Source organism: Podarcis liolepis (assembly GCF_965112155.1).
Source record: "Podarcis liolepis genome assembly, chromosome: Z".
Classification (NCBI taxonomy): domain Eukaryota; kingdom Metazoa; phylum Chordata; class Lepidosauria; order Squamata; family Lacertidae; genus Podarcis; species Podarcis liolepis.
Window position 1 is genome coordinate 22,926,291 of NC_139570.1, and position 27,677 is coordinate 22,953,967.

The 27,677-nt window shown below is 44.0% G+C and overlaps 1 protein-coding gene across 4 annotated transcripts; it reads left to right on the forward strand.

Moving 5' to 3' along the window:
* The first annotated feature begins 1,973 nt into the window (after positions 1-1,973).
* Positions 1,974-26,404, forward strand: CYSLTR1 (cysteinyl leukotriene receptor 1). 4 transcript variants are annotated; one of them, XM_083484802.1, is made up of 4 exons: positions 1,992-2,444; positions 3,833-3,937; positions 19,404-19,488; positions 20,730-26,404. In XM_083484802.1, exon 4 carries the CDS (start codon positions 20,747-20,749, stop codon positions 21,782-21,784), a length of 1,038 nt encoding a protein of 345 aa, XP_083340928.1. In that variant the 5' UTR covers positions 1,992-2,444; positions 3,833-3,937; positions 19,404-19,488; positions 20,730-20,746; the 3' UTR covers positions 21,785-26,404. The 4 variants fall into 4 exon arrangements, with proteins under 4 accessions (XP_083340930.1, XP_083340928.1, XP_083340929.1 ...); XM_083484803.1 differs by lacking the exon at positions 3,833-3,937 and having other exon boundaries at positions 1,992-2,471; XM_083484801.1 differs by lacking the exon at positions 3,833-3,937 and having other exon boundaries at positions 1,994-2,444.
* The last annotated feature ends 1,273 nt before the right edge of the window (positions 26,405-27,677 follow it).

Sequence of the window (27,677 nt, forward strand, 5' to 3'; positions counted from 1 at the left end):
TGTTAGAAAAAGCAGTTCTGAGAGCTGAAGGATGCAGCCTTGAGAAATAATGTCTTGTAATGTGATACCAAAGAAGAGAGCGCGCAGGAGGAAGCAAGAACAGCCCTGTTGGAAAGCAGTGACCTGGAGGCAGAAAACCCTGGAGTGAAGAAAACCCCTTTGGCCTTCGTGCCAAGTGAAGCTCCGGTGAAGCTCTAAATGCTGTACTCTATCAGCCCCAAGCAGCATGGCCAAGGGCCAAGGATCAGAGAAAAAACTGGGCTTTAAACACTGTTTGGCACACACACCCCATGTGTACACATACACAAGCTGGGAGCCTCAATGATGTCCCTCTGGAGGCTTTACCCAGGGCAAAAATAACCTGGCTAGCCCTCCCCCCATAACTACAGCACTGCCAGGGATGATCGATGTTGCATCTGGAGGATGGTGAGTTCTGTGCCCTTGCTTTACTAGGTAGGACCATGGCCCTATAGCTGGTTTACCCCAGAGGCAGACCCCAATATCAGACGTAACCCCGAAGTTAGAAAGGAAGGGCACTCACTCATGTTTGGGTGAGACGTGAGTACTTGGGGGACTTGGCAGACAGTGAGGGGAAGTGGGTTTTCTGGATGAGACAGAAGGCAATGGGGTTTGGGCAAGCTGGAAGGAGGAGGGATGATATGGGTGAGGTATAAAGGGAGGGGAAGAAGGAGTTGATGAGGTGTAAAAGGAGGGGAGGGACGCGGGTGGCGCTGTGGGTTAAACCACAGAGCCTAGGACTTGCTGATCAGAAGGTCGGCGGTTCAAATCCCCACAACGGGGTGAGCTCCCGTTGCTCAGTCCCTGCTCCTGCCCACCTAGCAGTTCGAAAGCACATCAAAGGGCAAGCTCTGGCGGGAAGGTAAATGGCATTTCCATGCGCTGCTCTGGTTCACCGGAAGTGGCTTAGTCATGCTGGCCACATGACCCGGAAGCTGTACGCCGGCTCCCTCGGCCAATAAAGCGAGATGAGCACTGCAACCCCAGAGTCGGTCATGACTGGACCTAATGGTCAGGGGTCGCTTTACCTTTACATTTTAAAAGGAGGGGAGCTTAGTCATGTGCAAAGGGAGAGGGTTGGCAAGGGACTGGGTAGGTGGGATGGAGAGTGAAGCAAGTGAGAGCAGCATCCTTAGTTCTATATACAGGTGGTGCTCTGGTCTAAACCACTAAGCCTCCTGGACTTGCCGAAGGTCGGTGGTTCGTATCCCTGTGACGGTATGAGCTCCCATTGCTCTGTCCCAGCTCCTGCCAACCTAGCAGTTTGAAAGCATAGCAGTGCAAGTAGATAAATAGTACCAGTAAACGGCGTTATTGTGCGCTCTGGTTTCCGTCATGGTGTTCTGTTGCTCCAGAAGCAGTTTAGTCATGCTGGCCACATAATAGTAATAATAATAATAATAATAATAATAATAATAATAATAATAAATTAATATTAATAACATGACCCGGAAAGCTGTCTGTGGACAAATGCCAGCTCCCTCAGCCTGAAAGCGAGATGAGTGCCACAACCCCATAGTTGCCTTTGACTGGACTTAACCATCCAGAGGTCCTTTACTTTTTTCCTTTTATATGAAAAGAGAATGAGTAAATAGAGCTCCTGAGTCCTAATACTGAAATGGGGGGGGGGTATGAAAGTACATTGTAGAAAGTGTGTGACAAAAAGTATTTAGATTATTATGAACCCTAGCAATTGACATGTTCTTTCATGAGCTGGCTTAACGAGTCTGCCTCAACCCAGATTCTTCTGAGATTTTTCAGTCCTAGCCCACTGGCAGCATTTATCCCCGTATAATCAGTGCTCTCTATCTTAAGATAGCATAACTGTGACCATTTTTGTAACTTCCACACTGTGGAAGTAGTAGCAACCACAAATGGAACAACAATTAAAAGCCAGGAACGAGCATACAATATAAGGCATACAAGCGCAACTGCTTTCTGTTTACTAAGGACACATAGTATTATAATTCCTTTTTTTGAAAAAGAAGAAACAAGGCTTGGTTAATCAAACAGTTCATAGTGGACTTATTTGCATTTTTACCAACTAGGGAGGACTTAGCCCCTCCCTTGCCAAAGAATCTGGGGTGGGACCTTTGCAGGTTTTCTTTTTAAACGTTATGCTCCAGGCAGCGGAGCAGAAAGGGTCTGTTAAGGCAGCTGGGATACAAGCAGCAGCAGAACATCTATTGCATTTCAAATGCTTTTGCTTTCCTGCAAGCCTCAGAGATTTAGTCAACTTTTCATCAGCATTTTTCTTCAGAAGGCAGGATACACCTTTTCCTCTTTCTAAAAGAAGGAACTGATCTGCCTGCAATCAGAAGCAACTGCCTTGAGTATCACAGTTTTTGCTACTTGATTTGTGATACATTTAGCGCAAGAATTCTTCACCGGAATTATCCACTTTCCTTGATGATGAAGAAAAGCTTGTAAGTAGCTAGCCTGATAATTTGCATGTAAGTTTTGGTATGTTAAAAAGTCAAAGAATGTAAATTTATGTGAGCAAATTTGTTGTATAGTCTTCTAAAAGGCTTCACAGCCGGGGCTGATTTGTGCAGTGGTTACGTTGCCTCTCTGTAGTTTGCTCTTGCAATATATATAAACAGACCTGTGCCATAAACCCTTCCTGTCATATGACATCTGATATGTGAAACTCTGAGTGATGCAACAAGCAAGGTATTCATAAAGCAGAAATCTTTTCAATCTTAGCTGACTGACCAAGGCTTTCCCTATATTTGTTTTTTCTCCATGTTCCGAGGAGGAAGAGAAGCTCATTACCAGAACAATTATTAACTGCCATTTCTGACTGAGCTGTGATAAGACAATTGAAATGTGCACCTTTATCATGCTGGGATCTTCATCTTGGCAAAACCATGTGAGCATTTTGGGATTTTCATGCCTATATATCAGAATGTCTGAGATTTACTACAGGATTACAACTATTCACTAGCTTCTCAGCATCAACACCATGCATTTAAGGCATTCAAATGTCACACCAAATATAACACTCATATAACAGTCACACCTTCCCCCAGAGAAGTCAGGGAAATCGCAGCTCTCTGAACAACTCTCTGTGCACTTGACAAACTACATTTCACAGGATTATTTGAAGAAAGTTGTGACTGTTTAAAGTGGTATAGTGGTGCTTTAAATGTACGGTATACTGTCAGTGTGACCCATATTGTTATGGCTTCTGCCCAGCCACTCTTAATGGCTTATCCATGCTTTAAAGCTCTGTGTCCAAGCACTTTTCTTTTTTCTTGCTTACTTTCTTTTTTGCTCTGGAGCCTTCCCCAAGAAAACCCGCTCTTTACTGCTGAATCAGAGCAAACAGCAATCCGTGGAAGACCCAAATTTCCATTTGGTGTGCTTCTGCTTTAAAGACTGTGGTTTTGTGGGGAAAGCGCCATGGTGGGGGGGAAAGAGAGCGCTTAGACACAGAACTTTAAAGTGCAAACCTGTGTCTGGAAAGCACAGGGCGAAGGGTAAGTATGAATAAGCCCTTATATTAAGCACCTTACTGGTCCATAGTCAAGAATGATCATGGGGACGCAGGAAGCTGTCATGATATAGACTTAAGATCATTGGTCCCGAGCACCACCTGGAAATGCAAGGAATTGAACCTGCAAAGCTGTGACACTAGGTGTCTCCAAGGCAAGGCAAGAAGTGAAGTAGCTGCACATAATTGTCAATGGATGTTTCATCAGTGAGTCTTATTAATTAGGACATGGGTTCTTGGAGTTGGGGATCTTGGTGTGTTTGGATGTGGTACCCATGGCACTTGGTTGGATCTATTCCCATATTGATCTTTCTCCAGATCTAATGTGGACCAGTGGATCTGTTGCATAGCAGGACTGCCTTTTTGCACCTACATCTGCTCTATTTGTGGATCCACAAATGAGGCAACTGGAACAAAGCCAGTGTAAGTCTCTCTCACCCAAAGGAAACCAGGCCAGTTAGAATTGGCCCAGAACTTTCCATTGACGGAGGAAGTGAGAAGCACATAACCATCTTTTTCTCTGCATGTACCAATTGCATTAGAGTGCTAATTCCCAGTGGTACTTGCTTAGCAAGCGGACTGTCATTCTTCATTTTTTTTGCTTCACATGAGACTTAACAGAGCTGCTCATGAATAGCAAGGACATCTGTTGTTTTTCTAACAGTGTTGCATCAAATAATCTCACTCAGCTGATGGTAAGGCTTATGTTGAACAATGCCTTCTCCATGCTGTCACCTCACTATCACCCCTAAATTTGCTCTGGAGGGTTCTCTAGTCCTTCTGGGCCAAATTTAGGGAGGGGTTCAAAGGACTGTGGAGGTAAATCACTGAAAACAAGTTCCCAGAATTCTCAGCGAAGAGGGAGTGGTTGTTAAACCGCTCTGCACACTGTAGCTCTGTGAGGGGGACAGGTGTCTCCTAACAACTCTTACCACCTTTAAGAAGCCACAGCTCCCAGAATTCCTTGGGGAACTGATGACTGCTTAAAATGGTATGATACTTCTTTAAATGTAGAGCGTGAATGTACAGTGTGTACAGGCTGCCCAGTGTCTTCCTTCTGTGTGGAGGAGGTGATACAGTTTTGCCTACATAAGCAACAACACTTGGAGAATTTGGTTGTTGTCCTTATTTTTAATGATTTTAATACTGGTTGTTTAAAATATAACACGAGGGGTGTGTGAAAGAAGCAATGTTGGCTCCCATTACCAAGAAGAATATTCCATCAAGAAAAGTTAATAATAATCCAACCATCCTAATTTAAATATATACAAGAATATAAGCTGTCCATAGGTCCAAGATTAATGATTAAAATAAATCCATTCAAATTTAGAAAGAGCAGTGCAATCCGACCTTGAAGTATAAGTCTCTTTGCAACCACAATGGCTCGTTTGTGAGTTCCTACATCATAGGAATGTAGTTTAAAAGTGTGTGAACTTCTGTGGATATCAAAGATATTTCCAAAAGGAAGTTAATACAAAAAGCTGTTTCTGGCCAAAAGTGAGACACCACAGGGCACTGCAACATCATATGTTGCAATGAGACATTATCATCATTACATCACCAGTGTCTGTCTGAACCAACCCTTCCTGTAAAGACACTGCTGAGTTCAGTATACCCAAAATATCATTGTTGTGGTTGCTGAAGAAGTCTCAATTTTAAAACCAACATTAGTGTAGATTCTAATGTTGTTCCTTAAGCACTTTGAGTATCCACTTTAAGACATTCCGATAAATAATTATTTTTTAAAAACCAGCAACTACAGGTTTAACTTTCTGTAATGTAGGGTTGCCATATTTCAAAAAGTGAAAATCTGGACAGAAAAGTTATTGAGCTGTTTTTGCAAAATCACAAAGAAACTGGACATTTTAAAGCTATTTTTGAGGAAAACACAGGGGGAAGGGAGACACTGCCGACATTGGTCGGCATATGTCCGGATTTTCCCAGGCATTTGGCCGATTTCTGCAGTATTCCGTGTATGTCCAGGAAATTCCGGACGTATGGCAACCCTATAATGATCCAATTATTCCCTCCACCAATGCAGCAGATTCTGAAGCTGACAGTCCATAAACAGGCACCAAAAGGTGCTGTCACTGAAGATATTACCATTCAGCCGTGGTTATAGTAGTCCCTTTCTTCTTATATTCGTAGACCTTAGGAACATCAGAAATAGAAAAACAGAGGTGCTTGGAGAATTAAGTTGGAAATAGAAAACAATGATGTCTCCTTTTAGCACTCCTGTAAACATTCTTAAAATAGCAAGGATGTGGAAGGAGATGTGCAGAGGTATCTTTTGTAACACCTGGAGGCTGATTTGTTAGGGCCCATCAATCTCAGTCTGTCCTTAGCCAGCCTCCACCTGTCTGCTGTTCTTACATTCACTCCAGGGGGTGGTACTGAATGTCAACTTCCTCCTCCTAAGTTTCAGCATTCCTGTTTTTGAGCTCAGTAGGACAAAGGCAAAACAAGAGTTAGTTGCCTCTATTTTTCATTAGCACTGTCTCCAGCTACTGTTGGCATCTCTGCTTTCTGCACTACCAGGGCTCAACCACACTTCCACTTGTCCCATTCCTAGAAAGTACAGGTCCAATAAATTTTCCACTTGCCCTGCATCTTTTCCAGGGAAAACCTACCCTTTAGCCCTAAATTGGAGAAAACTCGAATTGCCATTTGCTCCGATTGAGCACTAAAGAGCAGTTTTCCCTGGGGGAAACCAGCAGTATAAGTGGAAGTGTGAATAAGCCCCCCATCTCAATGGGTCCCAGCCACCACTGCCTTTGTTTGGTGGGGGTGTGCATGCATTTTGCATTAAAAGAGCTTTGAAGGGAAGAAGGATCTGGGTAAATAGCTTGCCATCTTTTCATCCATGGAAGCCGCGTGCAGATGGTATAATGAAGTGGGAATGTGGTTGTGCCTGCTAGTCCTGGACCCTTGTATTAAGTTATAGCATCTGTAAGGAGGGCAGATGTACATGGATACCAATGTGCAACGTGATGGATTGTGTGATCTGTACATTGCAAATTATGTGATGTAAAGATCACATCATTCCTTCCAAGTCCCTCCTTTGTGAGGGTTTATAATGAGTTACTGACATTCAGTTAATACAGTATCTGTATTTTTGTTCTATTATGGTACAACTTTAACTGAGTTTGTAGTGCTTTTAATTTTGGTGCATTGGATGCAGAAAAGTATAGATATAGATAAAGAAGCAATGCATGCGAAGTGTTCAAGGAGGTGCGGCTGGCAGACATGATTACTCCTCATATTGATTATGCAGGGCTCTACAGGGGATTAAAATTTGCCCAGGAAGAAATCTTTAGAACAATCCATCCCATAATTTTATATATATATATATATATATATATATATATATATATATATATATATGCACCCATGTTTAACTCTCCCATTGAAACAGCCAATGAGACTTGAGTATGTTGAAATTTAGGCTTGAACTTGTCCCTTTTTTCGGTGATAACTGAGTGCATTTCCCCAAGAAGCAAGTTAGTTCCTCAGAAGGGCATGTGAAGGGCAAGTTCCTCTTACATGAACTTAGGAAACCGTCTTACATAAAGTCTGACCACTAGTCCATCTAGTTCAGTGTTGTTGACACTTGGGCTTATCCACACTTCCTTTTGCCCCACTGCTTTCCCTGGGGGGGAAACAGCACTTTAGCACTCATTCAGAGCAAACAGCAGTTCAGGTTTCCTCCAGATTGACGTTTGCTCCCATTTAGAGCTAAAGATCAGGTTTTCCCTCAGAAAGGAACGGGGCAAGAAGGAAACTGCTTGGATCTGTGCCTAGAAAGCATGGATCAAATGGAAAACCACCGGGCTGTGCTTTCTTGGCATGTGATAAGCAGAAGTGTGGATGAGCCCACTGATTGCCAGAAGAAATTGATAAGATTTCACATAGAGGTCTTTCCAAATCCCACCTTATTGGCAAAAAACTGTGGTATAAACAATAAATCCTGGGAGGATGAATGCTCTTTGATTTGGTGGTTCCCATGTGCTGGAGACAGGCAAGTTACCCATTCTGTATGAGAATGTGCTCCCTCTGAAGGAGCAGGTATGTAGCTTGGGGGTACTCCTATATACGCTCTCTGCCCACATGTCCTCTCTGTCAGGAGCACCTTTTACTATCTTTGTCTGGTTTGCCAGCTGCAGACATATCTGGGCATGGATAGCCTGACCACTGTGGTTTGTGGGCTGCTAATTGCAAGGCTGGAATACTGGAATGTGCTCTATGTGGGACTGCCCTTGGAACAGGTGCAGAAGCACTTGCTGGTGCAGAATGCAGCAGCCATAATGCTGATGGGGTAGCGTGGTCAACAATATGCATCACCATTGTTAAAACATCTGCACTGAGCCAGGTTCAAGAGCCTTGTATTACTATACAAAACCCTAAATAACTTTGGTCCAAGATATCTTAAAAAGGTAAAAGGACCCCTGACCATTAGGTCCAGTTGCGGATGACTCTGGGGTTGCGGCGTTCATCTTGCTTTATTGGCCGAGGGAGCCGGCGTACAGCTTCCAGGTCATGTGGCCAGCATGACTAAGCCGCTTCTGGCGAACCAGAGCAGCACACGGAAAGGCCGTTTACCTTCCCGGTGGAGCGGTACCTATTTATCTACTTGCACTTTGATGTGCTTTCGAACTGCTAGGTGGGCAGGAGCAGGGACCGAGCAACAGGAGCTCACCCCATCGTGGGGATTCGAACTGCCGACTTTCTGATCGGCAAGTCCTAGGCTCTGTGGTTTAACCCACAGTGCCACCCATGTCCTGAAGCCTAATATCCCAGCTCAACCTCTATGAGCTTGTATGGGAGCAATGCTGGCTGTGCACTGAGTTGGTGAGGCTCACATGATACTGACATGAAATTGAGTTTATATGGTCACTGACCCAGCTCTGTGGAATGCTCTTCCAATACAAACTAGGCAGGCATTTTCTGCCTTGACCTTTAAACATTTGCAGAACACTTTTCTTTAGTGCCAGTCTTATGCAGGCAATTCAGGCGGGCACTTCGGTAATAGTTAGTTGGTGATCTGGTTGGTTTTTACGGTATTTGGTTTTTTAAAAGTGGCTTTTGCCATTTGTTCTGGCTCAGCAGTAAACAGCCAGTTTTCCTGAAAGAAAGCGGTGGAATAAGCAGTGTGGACGAGCCCTATAAGTTGGTCAACTCTGGGGAAGTTAGAAATACCAAAAGCAAAGGAATTTCACTACAGATTTGTATAAATATTAAGCTATCTTTAGCTCCGATTCTTGGATTGCAGGGAGTTGGATTAGATGGCTCTTGAGGTCCCTTCCAGTTCTACAATTCTAGGATTCCATAACTAGGCACCCAGTGGAACCAGCATAATAAAACCAGAGGTGACTAACCTGTGACCCTGGATTATAAATTCTGTCATCCCACACCCTGGACCATTCTGGCTGGGTCTGATGGGAGTTGTAGTCGAACAATGTGTGGAGAGCCCCAGGTCCCGTGCCCCCCCCCCCGAGACAGACCCTATCCTCAATCAGTGATTACTCATTATGAGGGCAATTTGGAACTTCCATGTTTGCAGGACTCCACTGTGACACAATACCACTGAATACCAGTTGCTGGCAGGTGCACAATGAGAACAGCTATTGCCTTTAACATAATGATGGGAGACTGGGACACCTATAGTGTTATGTACTGAAGTTCTCACCCTGGGCCAGCAGGGGGATACTGTAGATAGTTCAGGTCCACATATGCAAATAAGGGATCGAAAGTGACATTCAGTGATTGGATAGTTACAGAAAGTTGTTACAGTTGCATTGTAGTGGAGCTCTATATAAGCAGGCTGGCTGAACCCTTCAGTTCTGTTCTGGCCTGTGAATAAACAAGAGCTGTTTGAAGAATCGCTGTGTCGTCTGATATGTTCACCCACAACTTAACATGTAGCCCTCTAGATGATGTTGGATTGCAACCAGTGCTTTTTTCTGGGGATATTCAAAGGTACCCAATACCGACACACACACCCCGTGTTAAAAGTGGCACTTATTGCAATGACTTCATGGTGAGTATTAGCACCTTTTTTTCCCTTTTCCTTTTTAAAAAAGCACTGATTGCAACTCCCATTATCCCTAACCATTGGTCATGCTGGCTGGGACTGATGGAAGTTGGAACCCTCTTCCGAGCTGAAACCTTACAAATCCTCCTAGCCAGTAAAAGCCCTATACGGCCACAGTATCTTTACTGAAAAACTATCTGGAAGAGGAAGGTGTTTGCCTTCACATTAAAACACTTCCTATCACTGCAGCCGAAGAAAAGTTAGCTGTCGTTTGTATGATTTTTTGTTATCATTACCTAGAAATTCCACTGATTTTTATGAGGCCTTAAAAATGGCCTCATATAAATGGAACCAGAGAACATATAATATAGAATAGCTTTCATAGCTCCACCACTGAAGATATCTACCGTATATACTTGAGTATAAGCCAACCCGAATATAAGCCGAGGCACCTAATTTTAGCACAAAAACCTGGGAAAACTTATTGACTCGAGTATAAGCCGGTTCACCACACCACAAACCAGGTGGTGGTGGCAGCAGAGGAGGAAGAACAAGCAGCCTGAAGGGGCTCCTTTCAGGCCGCTTGTCCCTCCACCGCTGCCTCTGCCACTCACAAGAGCAGGCATAGGAGCTACGGTTGGGAGAGGCGCAGTGCAGCACAGTGCCTCTCCCAACTGCGGTGCCTGTGCCTGCCCTTGTGAGAGGAGGGGGCCGCTGGCAGGACCAGCACCAAAAAAGGGCTCCATTCAGGCCACTCATCTCTCCACCGCTGCTGCCTGCCTCACTCGAGTATAAGCTGAGGGAGGCTTTTTCAGCATAAAAAACGTGCTGAAAAAGTCAGCTTATATTCAAGTATATACGGTAAGTTAATACGTGCAGTTAGACACCACCCTTCTAACACTCAAAATGAATATTATTCCCAGATTCATTTGTATCCTGAGAGGACTATAAAAACTGGGTTTTTATATCTGGTTCATATTAAAAAGAAATAAATTCATTTTTTAGGAAAGGAAATGCCTTTGGGGCTCAGGAACACCAAGAATATCCTTGTAGAAAATGAAGCTACAAATTAAAGAAGACAGTTTTGAAATCCCAAATTTGGAATTATATTGCTATGCTTACCTACTGTCAAGTACTAAATTTAGGAATCCCACTGTTGGCCCTAATTTTCCAATGTGGGCAACCCAAAGCGCCACCCGCGTCCCAATATGGAATATATTAGCTAATAAAAACAAATTTGATCCATTTTCACATGCTGAACTTACTCTGTGGTGAAACCCCACACTAAGAATTGCAAAAAAGATGGTGATATGGGAAAATTGGAGGGAAGCAGGTGTATTGGCATTGCACCAACTGATAGATGGGGAAGATGGAATTTTATACTTTTGCTATTTTAAGACAAAAATATTGTCTATCAGATGCAGCCCAATGGCAATATCTTCAATTACAACATCTATTACAACAAGTGTGTTTGAGCCGTTCGAAAGCACGTCAAAGTGCAAATAGATAATTAGGTACCACTCTGGTGGGAAGGTAAACGGTGTTTCCGTGCGCTGCTCTGGTTCACGAGAAGCAGCTTAGTTATGCTGGCCACATGACCTGGAAGCTGTACGCCAGCTGCCTCGGCCAGTAAAGCGAGATGAGCGCCGCAACCCCAGAGTCGGCCACAACTGGACCTTATGGTCAGGGGTCCCTTTACCTTAAGTTCAATATATCTTAAGTTTACCTTAAGTTCAATATACAGACTGTAAAAGATGATTGGAACTTTCATTATTACCCAGATAGTGGGAAAATGTATTAGCTTCAATACCTAAGGTGTAATTAGTTTTAAAATTAGGACTAATGCAATAGAAAATAATATTTAGAGTTTATTGGACCCCTTTATGGTTGTATAAAAAAGGGTTAGCTAAGATAGCTCAGTGTTGGAGATGTGGCAAGGACAATGCCTCTCTGAAACACATGTTCGTACAGTGTTCTTTACTTAACAAGTTTTGAGAGAAAGTGCTGCACTGGGTAACTATGACTGTGCAGAAAAAGTTAAATCTTTCAGCAGAGAATCTTTTATTGAACTATATACCTGCAGTATGGAAATTATCAACGGGACAATGGAAATGGATTTCCCGTGCCCTAATGGTGGCCAAGATATTGATACTGAGGAAGCCAAGATATTGATATTGAGGAACTGGAAAAAGAAAGATATGATACTCCTTCAATCAATGGATTGATATGACATCACTGGCAATTTATGAACGGATTGCTTATTGGTGCAGACTCTGTATGGATAAATACGATAACATTTGGAATGAATTTATACAAAATGTAGTAGGCTATTAGCATTTACATCAGCACTAGGACAATAACACTATACCAATTTATTCAAAAATGCATGGGAATGTTGTATATTGCTCTCTTTTTTGTATATTTTCACTTTTATATGTATCTTTGTTGTTCACTTTTCCTCCTTTTTCTGTATCACTTTATTTCTTTTAATGGAAATCACCTTTAAAAATTATAAATATTAAAAGCATCCTTCAAACACTATGGGATCCATTGGCTGAAATCTCCACAGTGTGAGAGGTTTCACTTAATCTGGAAAATGCAGTTAGTGCACAACGCTGCGCCACGGTTGCTGACAGAAGTAAGAACCTTTCGGCATATAACACCTCTGCTTGGAGATCTGCACTGGTTCCCAATTCATTTCAGGACCACATTCAAGGTGTTGCTGTTGGTATACAAAGCCGTTCATGTGTACTTGCAGGATTGCCTTGCCCCATATGTGCCCACTTGACCCCTTTGATCTGCAAAACTAGACCTGATACAGGTGCCACTCATTCCGTAGTTGTAAGAAATTGGTCTTTTAGTGTGGCCGGTCACACTGCCTGCCTGTAGATGTGAGGCAGGAGCCTTCACTGCACTCTTTTCTGTGCCTGCTTAAAACATTTTGCTTATTCAAGCCTATCCACCCAGGCAGATGTTGGCGTGCTTTAGCCTTTCTTGCTGCTAATTTTATTTATCTTTATTTATCTTTAATTTATTTTCCTTGCTTTTCATGTTGACAGTTTTAATACTTCCTGTAAAGCGCTTAGCAGTTTTACTGCAATCAAGTGGTGTAGCAATTTTGTTAAATAAATAAGCATATATATAATTTGGTTAAATATTGTTGTGGACCAGAGTCCTGGTTTCTCTGTTTCTCTCCCTCTCTCTCTCTCCCTCTCTCTCTCTTCTATGTAGGTAGACAAGAGACATGATCAGAGCAGGGGTGGTAAGGGGTGTGGCTTAGGGAGACGGGTTGTGCTTAGGGAGGGAATGCTGAGGGCTAGATAGAGTAGCTTGAGGGTCCACATTTAGTCCCTGTGCCTGAAGTTGTCCAACCTTGCAACAGGTGGATAGGATTAGGAAAGATAAGTGTGTGCAAAGAATATGTATAAGAGTGTGTGAGAGAGTGGAGTGATGTTAGATGGTGAACAGGACTTCTTTTAGTACTAAGAAGTAGTTATTTCCAATACATTGTTGGTAAGGCCAGGCGCAGATTGGGGGCTGTGCCAGTGGTGTCCATGCACCCAGTTCTGAGCCAAGGGGGCACTGTTTCAAACCCAGGTTAGTGAGGCATTGTGCTTTGGGAAGGAAGTGTGAGGCTCTGACAGAGTCCTAGAAACCTCCTTCCTCCTTCTCAAAGACTAGATCCAGAGGACAGGATCACACTTCAAAATGACCTTGACAGATTAGAGAACTGGGCCAAAACAAACAAGATGAACTTTAACAGGGAGAAATGTAAAGTATTGCACTTGGGCAAAAAAAATGAGAGGCACAAATACAAGATGGGTGACACCTGGCTTGAGAGCAGTACATGTGAAAAGGATCTAGGAGTCTTGGTTGACCACAAACTTGACATGAGCCAACAGTGTGACGCGGCAGCTAAAAAAGCCAATGCAATTCTGGGCTGCATCAATAGGAGTATAGCATCTAGATCAAGGGAAGTAATAGTGCCACTGTATTCTGCTCTGGTCAGACCTCACCTGGAGTACTGTGTCCAGTTCTGGGCACCACAGTTCAAGAAGGACACTGACAAACTGGAACGTGTCCAGAGGAGGGCAACCAAAATGGTCAAAGGCCTGGAAACGATGCCTTATGAGGAACGGCTAAGGGAGCTGGGCATGTTTAGCCTGGAGAAGAGGAGGTTAAGGGGTGATATGATAGCCATGTTCAAATATATAAAAGGATGTCATATAGAGGAGGGAGAAAGGTTGTTTTCTGCTGCTCCAGAGAAGCGGACACGGAGCAATGGATCCAAACTACAAGAAAGAAGATTCCACCTAAACATTAGGAAGAACTTCCTGACAGTAAGAGCTGTTCGACAGTGGAATTTGCTGCCAAGGAGTGTGGTGGAGTCTCCTACTTTGGAGGTCTTTAAGCAGAGGCTTGACAACCATATGTCAGGAGTGCTCTGATGGTGTTTCCTGCTGGGCAGGGGGTTGGACTCGATGGCCCTTGTGGTCTCTTCCAACTCTATGATTCTAGTTAGCACTTTCCCGGCTTTCGGAGGCAGGTGATAGGGCTCTAGGACCCTCCCAGAACCTTGCATCTCCTTCCCAAAACACAGTGCCCCCTTACCTGGCATTGCACAGGGCACCATGGTACTGAAGTCTGCCACCGTAGAGCAGACGGCCTGATCCGCACATAGTATGCTGAGCTACATCCCGTTGGCACCCTGTTACTCAGACTAAGCCCTGACAACAAAGACCAGAATGCCGTTCCCCTCTGAACATCAACTTAAATTTGCTTCTATAGATATAAATTAGCATGTGGAGATTTTATGCAAAATTGTGTCATGAGCTTGCAGCCCAATGTAGGTATTCATGCATCTGCCTCAGAGGCCATCACATGAATTCATTCATTCAGACAAGATTTAAGTGTGGAAAATGAAGCAACTAGCATAGGTCCAAACCTGATGACTTACAGGTTATTTACAACTCTCTAATTCTATATGGGCCACCCAGACAAAGATGCACAGACCATGCCTCCATTTGTTGGGAAGTACTTTGAGAAACAGAATTGCTCTGCCTTTGAACAGCTGAATGTGAACTTCCTGAGTGGTAAAAATGACAACCATCTCAGGCACAAGTGCCTAGTGCCTTTTGGGATTGGTAAAATGCCAAGAGTAGGCGGAGCCGGGGCCAATGACAGGCAGGCCCAACTAATCCTAGTGAATTGTCTCTGTCCATAAAGGCTGGCTGCACAAAGACTACGGAGGAGGAAGCTGGCAGGCAGTACTGGACTGGTTGTAGATAAGGCAAGCAGGTGGGAGGAGCTTGCTGAGGACTAACTGTGGTGTCCCATTCACCCTAATGGATCAGCCTCTACTGCCAAGTAGTGGCTCTTCAGGGTGACTTGCATAGAAGAAGAGACAAGTTTTTAGTCCATTTATCAGCTCTGGCTGCATAAATGTTCCTACTCTCCCACTTCTAAAATTTCTTCCACGTCATATCCCTCTTCTCCTCTCAGAAAGCCTGTTAACCTTCACACGGCCTGTCCTGCTTGCAAATTTATAGGCTGATTGGGAAGAGGTTTCAGAGAGTGCTCAAGTTCTCTGGAATCTCAGGGGCAAAGGGCACATAGCCTACTGAGAGGATGCTTGAAAAGCCTCTGATATATGATTCAGCTTCTATGTTTGTTGGATCCAGGCCACCAAAGACATAAACAGCAACTGAATTTCACATCATAGGCATGGACAGTTATAGATATGAGGGGAGGCTACACATGTTTCTGGGCATGCTTTCCCACTGAAAGGATTTACAGTTGTTGCAAGTTATTTTCTCAAGTAAACATTTTCAAGAACAGCTCCAGGGACATTTCCTTCCCTCTGTCATTTTGGCCAGAACTTTGCATACCTTGAGCCACAGAACCACTCTCCTAACATGGGCATCACTGCAGCTTACCTGAATGGGGCTTAAGTGGGACAGATTGGGGCAATCTCAAATCATGCAGCTGATCCAGTAGGAACACTGGATTCTATACACCAGTGCATCCACACTGGACCCAACTTCTCACCTGTCTGTCACCTCTCTCCCACTCCCCAGCTCAGTGCAATCTAATATTTATATTAGAAGTCACTTTGACCACCCATAAAGATGGTTCTTTTTATTGTTCTGCTCTTAGTTATACTGTAATTCTTCTCCTTCATTTCTATTCTTTGTATAAATCACCAAATACTTTATTATTAACCACTGGTATGAAAATTGTTTTAGCTTCATTGTAAAAGATATTTATTATACTCTGCTTCAAAGTGAAGAACACAGTGGGCTTATATCAGAGTTTAAAACTAAGTTACAAAAATAAAATCAGGCTGCAGATAACAACAATAATAATGACCAGATGATATCAGTTAACAAGTGGAAATTAACTAGCAGAAATAAATTATGATATGGTAAAATGCTCCACTTAGTGAGTGGAGCCAGGAAGGTTTTTAAAACTACCAGGAAATGTTTTGTAGCTTTCCCCCCCTAGATAAGTTCCTGATAAAAACTAGGGTGGTTTATGCAAATTTACTGAATCTCAGACTTAATTTGAGTCATATCTTGTCACAGTTCAGACCTGTATCATTTTAACAGCCCCAGGACTCGACTGGGGGTGGGGGCATCTGTCCTACTTTACATAAGAACATTTGTTGTTGTTGTTTAGTCGTTTAGTCGTGTCCGACTCTTTGTGACCCCATGGACCAGAGCACGCCAGGCACTCCTGTCTTCCACTGCCTCCCGCAGTTTGGTCAAACTCATGCTGGTAGCTTCGAGAACACTATCCTACTATCTTGTCCTCTGTCGTCCCCTTATCCTTGTGCCCTCCATCTTTCCCAACATCAGGGTCTTTTCCAGGGAGTCTTCTCTTCTCATGAGGTGGCCAAAGTATTGGAGCCTTAGCTTCATGATCTGTCCTTCCAGTGAGCACTCAGGGCTGATTTCCTTCAGCATGGATAGGTTTGATCTTCTTGCAGTCCATGGGACTCTCAAGAGTCTCCTCCAGCACCATAATTCAAAAGCATCAATTCTTCGGTGATCAGCCTTCTTTATGGTCCAGCTCTCACTTCCATACATCACTACTGGGAAAACCATAGCTTTTACTATACTGACCTTTGTTGGCAAGGTGATGTCTCTACTTTTCAAGATGCTGTCTAGGTTTGTCATTGCACATAAGAACATAGGAAGCTGCTATAGACCATTTTAGACTTTGGGTCCATCTAGCTTAGTATTCTCTGCACTGACTGGCAGAAGCTGTCCAGGATTTCAGGCAGGGTTCACTCCTGGCCCTACCTGGAGATGTCAGGGATTAAACTGGGGGGGGGGGTCTTCTGCATGCAACACAGGTGCTCTACCACTGAGCTATGCTCCTTTCCCCTACTTCAGAGACAGCAATGCTCTGGAATAGCTGTCAAAGTCCAGGTCCAAATATAAAGAACCCTAAATAATGAGAACAGAAGCCTTGAAGTTACCCATCACCTGAACAGCAGACTGAATAGGCACACAGCTCACCTGGCTACAGCCTTCCTCAGCCTAACTAGGGTATGATACAATCCCATTGAGCCTCTGCGTGACCCCCACCCCAGTCATCACTCAATATTTCTAGGATTGGGCGGGTGATCTTTCAGACCAAATGATATGACTTCTGGGGGGCGGGGGATGACTAGGTTCCAGCACCACTCCTTTTCAAAGTAATGCTCTGGGTATCCTCCAAGAAATGCATAACTACAAGCAGAAACAGGAATTCCAGCGAGGAATTCCCTGGTTGCATTGTGGTCAGAGCAATTGTTTCCTCTCTTTCAAAAAGGCAGATTTTTGTTTTACTTTGGGTACACACTCTGAAATTTTGCAACAAGGCCTCTCCAGACATCCTTTTTTTTTTTTTAACTGCACACTCATGATGATTTGTGTCCGTGATGCTCTTGGGGTGGCCACATGCAACTCTGCTTTCAATACTTCCTGCAGAAATCCCATAACTTTTTATATCACAAACGAGATGGTCCATCCTGTTTAGCCGCCTGAGGCGGAACAGGAAGGCGCTGCCCTGCCTCTGCTGAAGCCTCACGTACTGGGGTTGTACAGTGGTGGCTTCTGGTGAGGTCTCATGAGATTTCCACAAGACCTTGCCAGTAGCTGCTGCCATGCAACCCCAGCAGCTGCAAGGGCGGGGTGTGCCCACGGAATCCTGCCCCCCAAGGTGACTGCTTCAGTCCCCCTCACAGGCCACAAACATTCTGATTTATTTCTAATCTGCTCTGGTTGTGCTATAACCTCTCCACACTGTAATCATAGAATTGTGAAGTTGGAAGGGACCCTGAGGATCTTCTAGTCCAACTCCCTGCAATGCAATAATATGCAGCTGACCCATATGGGGATCAAACCTGCAACCTTGGTGTTATCAGCACCGTACTCTAACCAACTGAGCTATCAGGAGTAGCATTGGGGAAGCATCACAGAACAAAGCAGAATAAATCCACTGCCAGTGCACTATCATTATGTCAAGAACATGATGCAATAAAACACCAGTCTGGAAGGGCCCAAAGTGGTGGTGCAGAGTAATTGTACCTCTATGATGTGTGACCATTCTAGGACTGGTGCAGGCAAATGCATCTCAGATGATGCTACCTCTTTCCCTCTGTCAAAACCTAGTTCTCCCTTTGAGAATGTGTGTTGTGTTGAGAACACAAAGAATCAGAGTGCCCAGCTGCCTTCCCTTCATGGGCAGCAATGGGGAGAAATCACATTGAACTTGATAGGACGTACTTCTGAGAAAGCCTGTACAGGATCACTATTTTCATTTCCCCAAGTAGAATAACAATTAGAAATAAATACCTTGGGTTGTGTCTAAGTAGATGCGCCCTTACTTCTAATGGCAGGTTGTGGTTTTGGTTTGGCTTCTGCCTGTGCAAGCCTTCATCTGATTTCTTTGAAATGGTGCATAAAGTCTGGAGTAAGAGGGGGCGTTATTGGTAGTGCCTTATTTCTATGAAAAATTGTGTCGCTACACACCGTGCCCCCCATCTCCCCCACCATTGCGTCGCTGTTTGCTTGTACTCCCTCTGCCACTATCCCACCACCACTGCTTCTCCACCTCCTCCCTTCCCCCTGCTTTGACCACTACCGCCGCTTCCCAGAGCCTCCCAGAGCTGATTTGGTGTGACCCTTTTACAATCGCCAAAACACCTTCCAAGAAGGTGCCTGGCAATTGTAAAAAGGTCGTGCCAAAGCACCTCTGCTCCCTTTCTGTGATGTTTTCAGATCACTTCCAGGTTCACTGTGATGTGCACGTTTGCACACATATCAGATGCACCTCAAATAGTTTCTGCATGTATCAGTAACTCTCAGTAATAAGAGGGTCAATGGTCTCAGGTTGCACAGTCTAAAAGTCTCAACATAAAAGAAATGGAAATTGGGAGGGAGGTGGAAAAATTCGAGGAACCAGCTCTTAGTCACCAAATTCTTACAAGTGTTCTGTCTGGCAAGGGGTGAGGGAGCGAGCTCTTTGGTGCTGGTGCTTCTTTGGCCAATAGCTGGGCCCAGGCTGATCTTCCCCTTGCTGCGATATTCTTCCTGGGAGGCAGGGGGTTTAACTCTCCAGTGGCCTTTTGCCCCCTGGATGACGGCACAGGCCAGTGTGTTCTGATTTTCAGTTCTGCAATGCCAACTGGTGCACATGGATAACAGCTTTCCAATAAAGCCTTAAACATCTTTATGCAGAAGTGAGTCCTGCTATTTTCAATGCAGCTTACTCCCCGCCCCCCCCCCGCACCCCCTGTAAACTGTGATGGAAAAAAACTGTGCACAAGGCAAAATCAGACACTGTTTTATCCGTTTTCCATTTGATCAGGTTCCCAGTTTGGCAGTGCAGGAGAGCTAGCTGCTAGTATTAAAGCCTTCCCAACAGAGCCAGCCACTCACCGAAAAAGGATACAGTAAGTTCTTTTCATTGGTAAAGCAGTCCTCTCCTTAAGCAGGATCGCCCCCTTCTGGTAATCACATCATCTGCCATGCCAACAGAAATAGTGAATAGGCAGATAACTGCGTAGGATACAAGGCTGAATGCATGAGCTTCTGTCCAGGGAATCTTCTGGGATAGATGAATATGTAAGTTCTGGCCTCTGTCCATTTAAATTTCTCTCAATTTCTCATTTTCCCAGTCTCAAGTTCGGTTTGCTAGATTTCATTATGGAAACTCATGAGCATTTTAGCATGCATCTCTCCCCATATGCACATTTTTGTATGCAATTTTGTATAATATACACCTTTTTGCAAATAATATTTTCCCTAATACAATGCATTTTTGAAAGTTAAGCAAAGTGTGTGTTGTTAATATACACTTTCCCCTATTTTTGTACATTTTGCATTTAGAGGTCTGCATTGCAAAATTGAGAGATGTGCAAATTCTGATGGATAGCTGTGCTTAACTTTGTGTATTTTAAAAACTATTTCTTTAAGAAAATGTGAATTGTGTAGGTTTCCATTAAAATGTAAAAATTTCCCTTTCCCAGCTTGTTGGACAATTGCTCAAACTCGCTTAGCAGATTTGCAACTCAGAACAGAACCAGTATTGGTATAATTCACTGGTCCAAAAGCAGGTTTCAGAGAGCAATTCAGCCCTGCCCTGTGACCATTCATCATCAATAAAATGCCTGAACTTTGCTCAATTAATTATTAAATTAATAATTAAATACGGACACCTTCACATCTTACAGAAGCAATAGTTTGAAATGGAAGACTAAGCTTGATTTTGAATTAAATTTATTCTCCACATATGGAAGAAAATGCTTCTTTTAAGGTGGAGCTTGTATAAGGACATGTGCTCAAGTAATTAAAATTATTTTAATTTGCTGCATTTTCTTAAGTGCATAGCTTAAGGGGATAGCTTTTGAAACCACCAGATGTTTATTTGATTGATCGATCTGATTATTCAGCTTGTTGTTGAATAATGGTTTCACAATTCTCCCTAACTTCTTCACATCCAGAGGTCACTGAAATAATATCTCTACCAGCTTGCTCAAATAACTGATGTCTCAGATCCGATTATTAATTTGCAGCTTACTAGCTCACTGGGAGCCCTGTAAAGCCATCTCTTTCAGCAGTTGCAAAAGTTGTATAAAAACACCCCACTAATGCTGTTTCCCTTTCCTTTTCTCCCACCCCAACCCCACTGCAGGATCTGAGTTCAATTTGATGACTCGTGGCGAAAATATGCAGAGCAACGTGACGACATGCAGTGCCACCATTGATGAATTCCGGAGTCAAGTGTACACTACGACGTACTCTATAATCTCAGTGCTGGGCTTATTAGGAAACGGCTTTGTGCTGTGTGTCCTTATAAGAACATTCCAGGAGAAAACAGCCTTCCAGATATACATGCTCAACCTTGCTACTTCAGACCTGTTGTTTGTGTGCACACTGCCTCTGCGGGTGGTATACTATGTCCACAAGGGCGACTGGTTCTTTGGTGACTTCCTATGCCGGATCAGCTCCTATGCCATGTACGTCAACTTGTACTGCAGCATCATGTTCATGACGGCCATGAGCTTCTTCCGCTGCATTGCCATAGTTTTCCCCATGCAGAACCTCAGGTTTGTAACTCGGAAGAAAGCCGTGCTGGTATGCGGAGCCATTTGGATCTTCGTGACACTGACGAGCATGCCATTTCTGCTGAGTGGCTCATACCTGGACAGTTCGAGCAACAAGACTAAGTGCTTTGAGCCCCCGCCAGTAGATCAGATGCTGAAGCTGGTGGTCCTCCATTATATTGCATTATTTATTGGCTTCATCATTCCCTTCACCACCATCGCCGCCTGCTACACCATGATCATAAGAACCTTGCTGAAAAATTCCCTGCAAAAAAAGGAAGCAGCCCGCCGGAAAGCCATCTGGATGATTGTCATTGTCACCTTGACCTTCCTCTTGAGCTTCGCTCCCTATCATGTCCAACGCACGGTCCACATTCATTTCATGATGGAAGGGGGTTCGCGTTGTGAGGATACCCTCTACATGCAGAAATCTGTGGTGATAACGCTTTCCCTGGCAGCTTTCAATTGCTGCTTCGACCCACTTCTCTATTTCTTCTCTGGAGGCAACTTTCGCAAAAGGCTTTCTACCTTCCGAAAGGGGTCGGCCTCCAGTGTGTCGCAGGCACACAAGTTCAAGATGTCCTTAAAGAACTTTGAGGAGGAGCCAGCTAATGGGAAGGCACGAGAAGAGATGGGCTTATAGCCTTTGCAGAAGCTACCAGAAAATCATGACAGGGTGGGAAGCCAAAAGACCTGGCACACTGCTATCTCTTAAGTTATGAACACAATGGTGCAAGGCAACCTGGAACTGGCATGACCTCTGGTGTCATTCAGATACCTCTGTAGCAGTCGTACCAATCTGAGGTGCATTATCCCGTGTGTGTTGGTGGTTTAGCAGATGTGTGGGATGATTTGTCATATTTATTTGCCACATTCATGTCCCACCTTTTCTCCAAGCTCAAGGAAGTGTACATGGTTCTCTCTCCTCCTTCTGTTTTATCTACAGACCAAACCTCCAAGGCATAGCTGTCAACTTTTCCCTTTTCTTGCGAGGAATCCTATTCAGAATAAGGGAATTTCCCTTTAAAAAAGGGAAACGTTGACAGCTATGTGAGTCCAAGGTAGATTAGGCTGAAAGATAGTGGCTGTCTCACAGTTGCCCAGTAACTTTGCATTGCAAGTAAGCAATCAATCAATCAATCAATCAATACATCCTGGACTGCTTGTGCATTTGTGTCTTTTACAGCTTGACTTGCAAACATGTAGCCTTGTGGAGGCTATGCTAAAGAGGAAACAATGGCTAGATACTGCTTGATCTAAGATAAAGGGACACACAGCACTTTTGAAGCACACACATCCCACCCACTCCCCAAAAATCTGGTCACTGTAGTTTACCCCTCACTGAGTTACAATTCCCAGTAACACTTAACCAACCACAAGATCCTCTCCAAATTAAGGGAAATGAATTAATTCTTAAGTGTTGCAAAGTCACTATCACATCCTAGTGATCTGATTCTCAGAAAGATCATAGCTATAATTGGGTGAAGAAGGGTGAAGGTCCTCTGGAGAGTGGGAAAGGGAATAGGTATAGGAACCTAAGACCCCTGTTGGATAAGGCCAGTGGCCCATCTAGGCCAGCATCCTGTCCTCATTGTGGCCAACCAGATGCCTGAAAGAAGGACCTGAACACAACAGCAGTCTCCACTGCTTATGAGTCCTATGAACAGGCATTCAGGAACACACTGCCATCATGGTTAGTAGTCAGTGATAGCCTTGTCCTCCATGAAATTCTCTAATCCTCTTCTGAAGTCATCGAGATTGGTGACCATCACTACCTTAAATATGTGATGTGTGAAGAAGTACAGTGGTACCTCAGTTTACAAACATAATCTGTTCCAGAAGTCCGTTCTTAAACTGAGGCGCACTTTCCCTAATGAGGCCTCCTGCCGCCGGTGCCCTTCCACTGTTCAGATTCTGTTCTTAGACTGAGGTAAAGTTCTCAAACTGGGACACTATTTCAGGTTTTGCGGAGTTTGGAAACCAAATCGTTCTTAAACTGGACTGTTCTTAAACCGAGGTACCACTGTACTTTGTTTCAGAGGTGCCATCTTTTCAAGATGATTGAGAGGGCCCCATGTGATGTCCTGGCGTCATGCATGTGACACCGCAAGTGGCCAGAGCCAAATGCCCTCTGAACACTGAGGGGGCCTGGCCCCCTCAAAAACAAAATAAACATTAGGGAGCCCCTGAAAGTGCCTCAACCTCCAGGAACTGGTGCTTATGCTTTGTTTAGTTTGTCCTGAATTGCCAGCATCAGTGGATGTTCCCAAGTTCTAGAGTTAAGAGAGAGAGGTAAAAACCTTTCCTTATCCATTTTCTTTCCCTTTTCTACCTCCAGAGCATATATAGCAGGAAAGGGTTGTTTTAGATACACACATCAGTTTTAATCCCACCTTCCAGCATACTTAGTATAAGATGTAAAGGACTTAAGTGGGGAACCTTTGGCCCTCAAGATTTTACTGAACTACAGCTCCCAACATCCCTGGCCATTGGCCATGCTTGCTGGGGCTGATGGGAGTTGTAGTTCAACAGGATCCAGAGGGCTAAACATTCCCCACACCTGTCTTCGGTAGTCCAGTTTCCTCTTCTCACCTACACCATCTTTCCCCTCCCTTTCAACAGGCACTTTGACATTCCATTATATCCTGGAGGCTAACAGAGCTTTCTCAGGTCATCAGTTTGTTTGTTTTTAAAAACGTTCTTATTAAATTTTAATTTACAAATGTATATGCTTCTGCATATCTAGAATTTCCACCGAGTATGTGAGAACCACTGTCTTATTTCTTGAGTTGGTGTCAATGAGACTGCTTGCCAAGAAACTGATTAAACTGGCTTACATTGTATATCAGGGCCGACCCACCCATCAGGCAAGGTGAGGTGACTGCAGATCCTGATTTAAATCTTTTCCCCTTCCTTGTTCCTGATGTAGATTTCCCTGGTGGGGAGGGGTTTGCCATTTTGGGGGTCCATCTCAGCTGCCAAAATGTCTTGGGCCAGCCCTGGCTGAAATGCATGCACCACAAAGCAGGGACCACGAAGCTATAGTGAGCTCTGATACTAGTGCAGAAAAGAGAACTGGGAGGGCATGTTTAGAGTTTTGAGCTATGACTAAGAAGGCTCATGTTAGCAACATAGAATCACACTGAATCAGACCTTAAGTCCATCTAGTTAAGTATTGTCCCTCAAAGAACTCTGCAGGCTACTAGGGATTTACTACAGAGTAAACTACAGACTTTACTAGGGATTGTAAACTCTGTGAGGGGTGAACTAAAGTGCCCACAATTCTGTAATGGAATGTATGCACTTAAAATGCGCTTTAGTTATAGTGTGCACTAGACCTGGTCTGAAACCCTGAAAAGCTTCTGCCAATCAGTGTTGATAATGCAAAGATAAATGAGCTATGTTTGAATCCTCTTCCCACACCCAAAGTTTAGTTGGCAAGGTTCTGCAGAATTTTCAGCATCCTTGTAAAATCTCAAGAGAGAGCAGGGGAGGAAAATGTCAGAGTGACCTAAATCTGAGTGAAGTGGGGCTGCTGGGGCGGGGGTGGGGGGAGAGAAAGAGACAGAAGAGAAACAGCCGGTAGGGAAATGCACACATTCCTTCAGCACTCAGGAGGTTATGGTGGAGCCGCAGCAGAAAATACAGCTCTGCTGGTGGACCAAAGTAAACAGGATTGGAAACTCCAGCAAGACCATTGCGCAAACTTTCAAGACATTAATCACAGTGCCAGTGGGAAATGTAAACATTTGTCATGGTGGGAATTAATGCAGCTGGGGAGCTGATGAGTATGTGCCCTGAATTCCCAAAGAGGCAGGGAATTCAGAACTGCGTCAGGGCCAATGAGACCCTTAAGCCTACTTCCTAAATAGTGCTATGGCAAAAATGCAAAATATTATTTGGTATAAAGGCTCCAGGGAGATCAAGGCAGGGCTCATCTCCCTTCAACATGCCAGAGTCAATGCCTATCCAATCAAGCAGCGTAGGAGTAATCTGTTCCTCATGGTGCCAAACTAGATAGACATACTAACTCTGTATCTTTATCCTTGAGGGCAGAGAAGGGGAGGTAGGATGAATTTGAGTCAGTTCACATTTAAAAGCAAACCTACCTAATTAACACTTTCCAAGACAGAATGAGAAGTGAAACACTGCCATTTGCACTTCGAAATTTGCACTTATCTGAACTTTGCAATGCAGTTCTCCAAACAGCGTTGACAAAAATACATATATTAGATATATAAAAATGTATATGGTTGTGAAAATGTGTGCCGTAGTCCATATTGCATAGAAAATGTATTTAGCAGGAGAAAATTGTACAATGATGCTGGGGAGAAGGGATTAATTTTTTCCCTTTTTTATTAGAAAGCAAATTGCTGCAGGACTGTAGATAATTGAATTTCAGACTGGGGGGAAATGAAAAACTGAGAGAACAAAAATTGACAGAAATTTCTATCTCTAGCACAAGGTTTCATTTATTTATTTATTTTTCAAGAAAACATGAATGATTGTTTTGGTGGCTCTGATCTGGATCAGAAAACCTAGCTTTGGAGTTGAAACTTTAACTGTTCATTGTCCCAACTATGATTACAATCTGAATCAACATCCCCATTTGCCACCAACTGGCACAAGGTGGGGATGGGCCTTCCATCGAACTAAACTGGAGTTTTGTTCCATATGCAAACTGCCAGCAGAGGGGAGCCCAATCCAAATTGGGGCTACAGTGAAGGGCAATGGGTTAAAGCTCTCCTAATGCTAAGAAGGGATTGTTCAGTCAGTAGAGCCTGAGATATCTGATCTCAGGATTGTGGTTTGAGCCCCACATTGGGCAAAAAATTCCTGCATTGCAGGAAATTAAACTAGATGTTCCTTGTGGTCTCTTCCAACTGTACAATTCTATGATTCTAACCCCCATTCTAGAGTTAAGGGCACTTAACTTTAAATCATAGAAAAACTAAACAATGGTTTAAAGGCAAATGCACTGGACACCTCCTGCAAAGAAATGAACAAGGAAACCTCAGCAAGGTAGCAATTGCAGAAAGTATTAAATTTCAAAAGTGATTTTCTAATTGCCAGTGTAGTTATTAGAAACTGTGGCCTATGTGGAGTGTATTGCCAAGAGTAACATGCATGTAATATATATATCGTGTCAATTTTGTCTTTGTGCTGAATGTAAATATACGTATGCAGACCCTCCTTTTTTTTGCTTCCCTTGAGGTGGGGCTTGTAAAATGAGCACAAATTACACGAGTGGCCACGAAAATTCTGTAGTTTGTAGCTCTTTGTATTTATCCAGTGAGGTCTGTGATGGCTAACTGCAAAAAAAGGTTAGAAGGAAAGACTGCAAAAATGGCTAGACCAGTTTACTTCCAGAAAAGGTAGCAGAAATATCAGGAGCTGCTGAGGCTAGGAGCAAGATCAAATGGATCTTTATCGGGGATGGGGCACTTCAGGCCTAGAGGTGAAAAGTGGCCCTTCAGACCTCTATACCTGGTTCTTGGGGGTCTCCTCTAGCCGCAACCCTCGCTGCTGACCCTGTTCCACAACCTCCTCAAGTGAAAATCTTTCCTGGATGGTAGATGGAGACACGTGTGGGTGTGGATGGGTGTGCACGCAGAAACCTTTGGCTTTTGTGTGGCAGGAAAGTAGCCAACAATACAAAAGTAAGTCACATCCATTGCTGTGCCCACTTTTGCCTCTAGTCTTTTACGCCTGGCCCTGCCCACTACAGCCTCCAGAAGGTTGGTCCCAAAGGCAATGCAGCCCTTGGTCTGAAAAAGCTTCCTCACCCCTGAGCTGCATAGAGATGGTGCTCTTGACCCATCACCAGATTTTGGCAGGAGGAACCTTGGCATTCCCTCCAAATTGACCCCTGTCATGATCATCACCAAGGGAAGGTAAGTACGCTTGGCACTAAGGAGCTTGAGAGCAGCAGCTCGTGGCATGGTAGAGCTGCACCCCTCACCTGACCTCTTGCCAGTTGATTCACTGCAACTTATCAAGAAGGTGAAGTGGGGAGAAAAGGCAGAGGGAGGTTGGTGTGGTGCAAACACTGGCAGGAGTACCAGATTGGTTCTGCCAAAGCATTTGCACCATGCCCCTGCCCCTATTGGGAAGTCATATGAGCACACACATACCCCGGCAATGCTGTCCATTACTGCTCATTAAGGAGCTGTTAGCTCAACAACGGTCCAGAAGAGACCAAGAAATGTATTTCATTATTGCCTGCTCCTCCTCTTTAATATGAAACTGCCTTATACCACACTGAACCATCTCATTCAGTATTGACTGGCAGTTGTTCTCCAGAGTTTCACAAAACCTGTAGTGAGCTATGGTCCTTTACAAATGGATCTACATTGAACATACGAAGCTGACTTTTTTGTGTCAGACCAGTAATCCATCTAGGTCAGTGTTGCCGACACTAACCGGCAGCTGCTCTCCTGGGTTTCGGGCAGGAGCATTTCCCAACCCAGCTTGAAGATGCTGGGGATTGAGCCTTTTCTACCTGATCATCAGCTGGATCGTTGTTTGCAGTGGGA

What these genes read in the sequence shown, in the direction of transcription:
- CYSLTR1 (XM_083484804.1), top strand. Translation starts at nt 20,747, where the DNA reads ATGACTCGTGGCGAAAATATGCAGAGCAACGTGACGACATGCAGTGCC.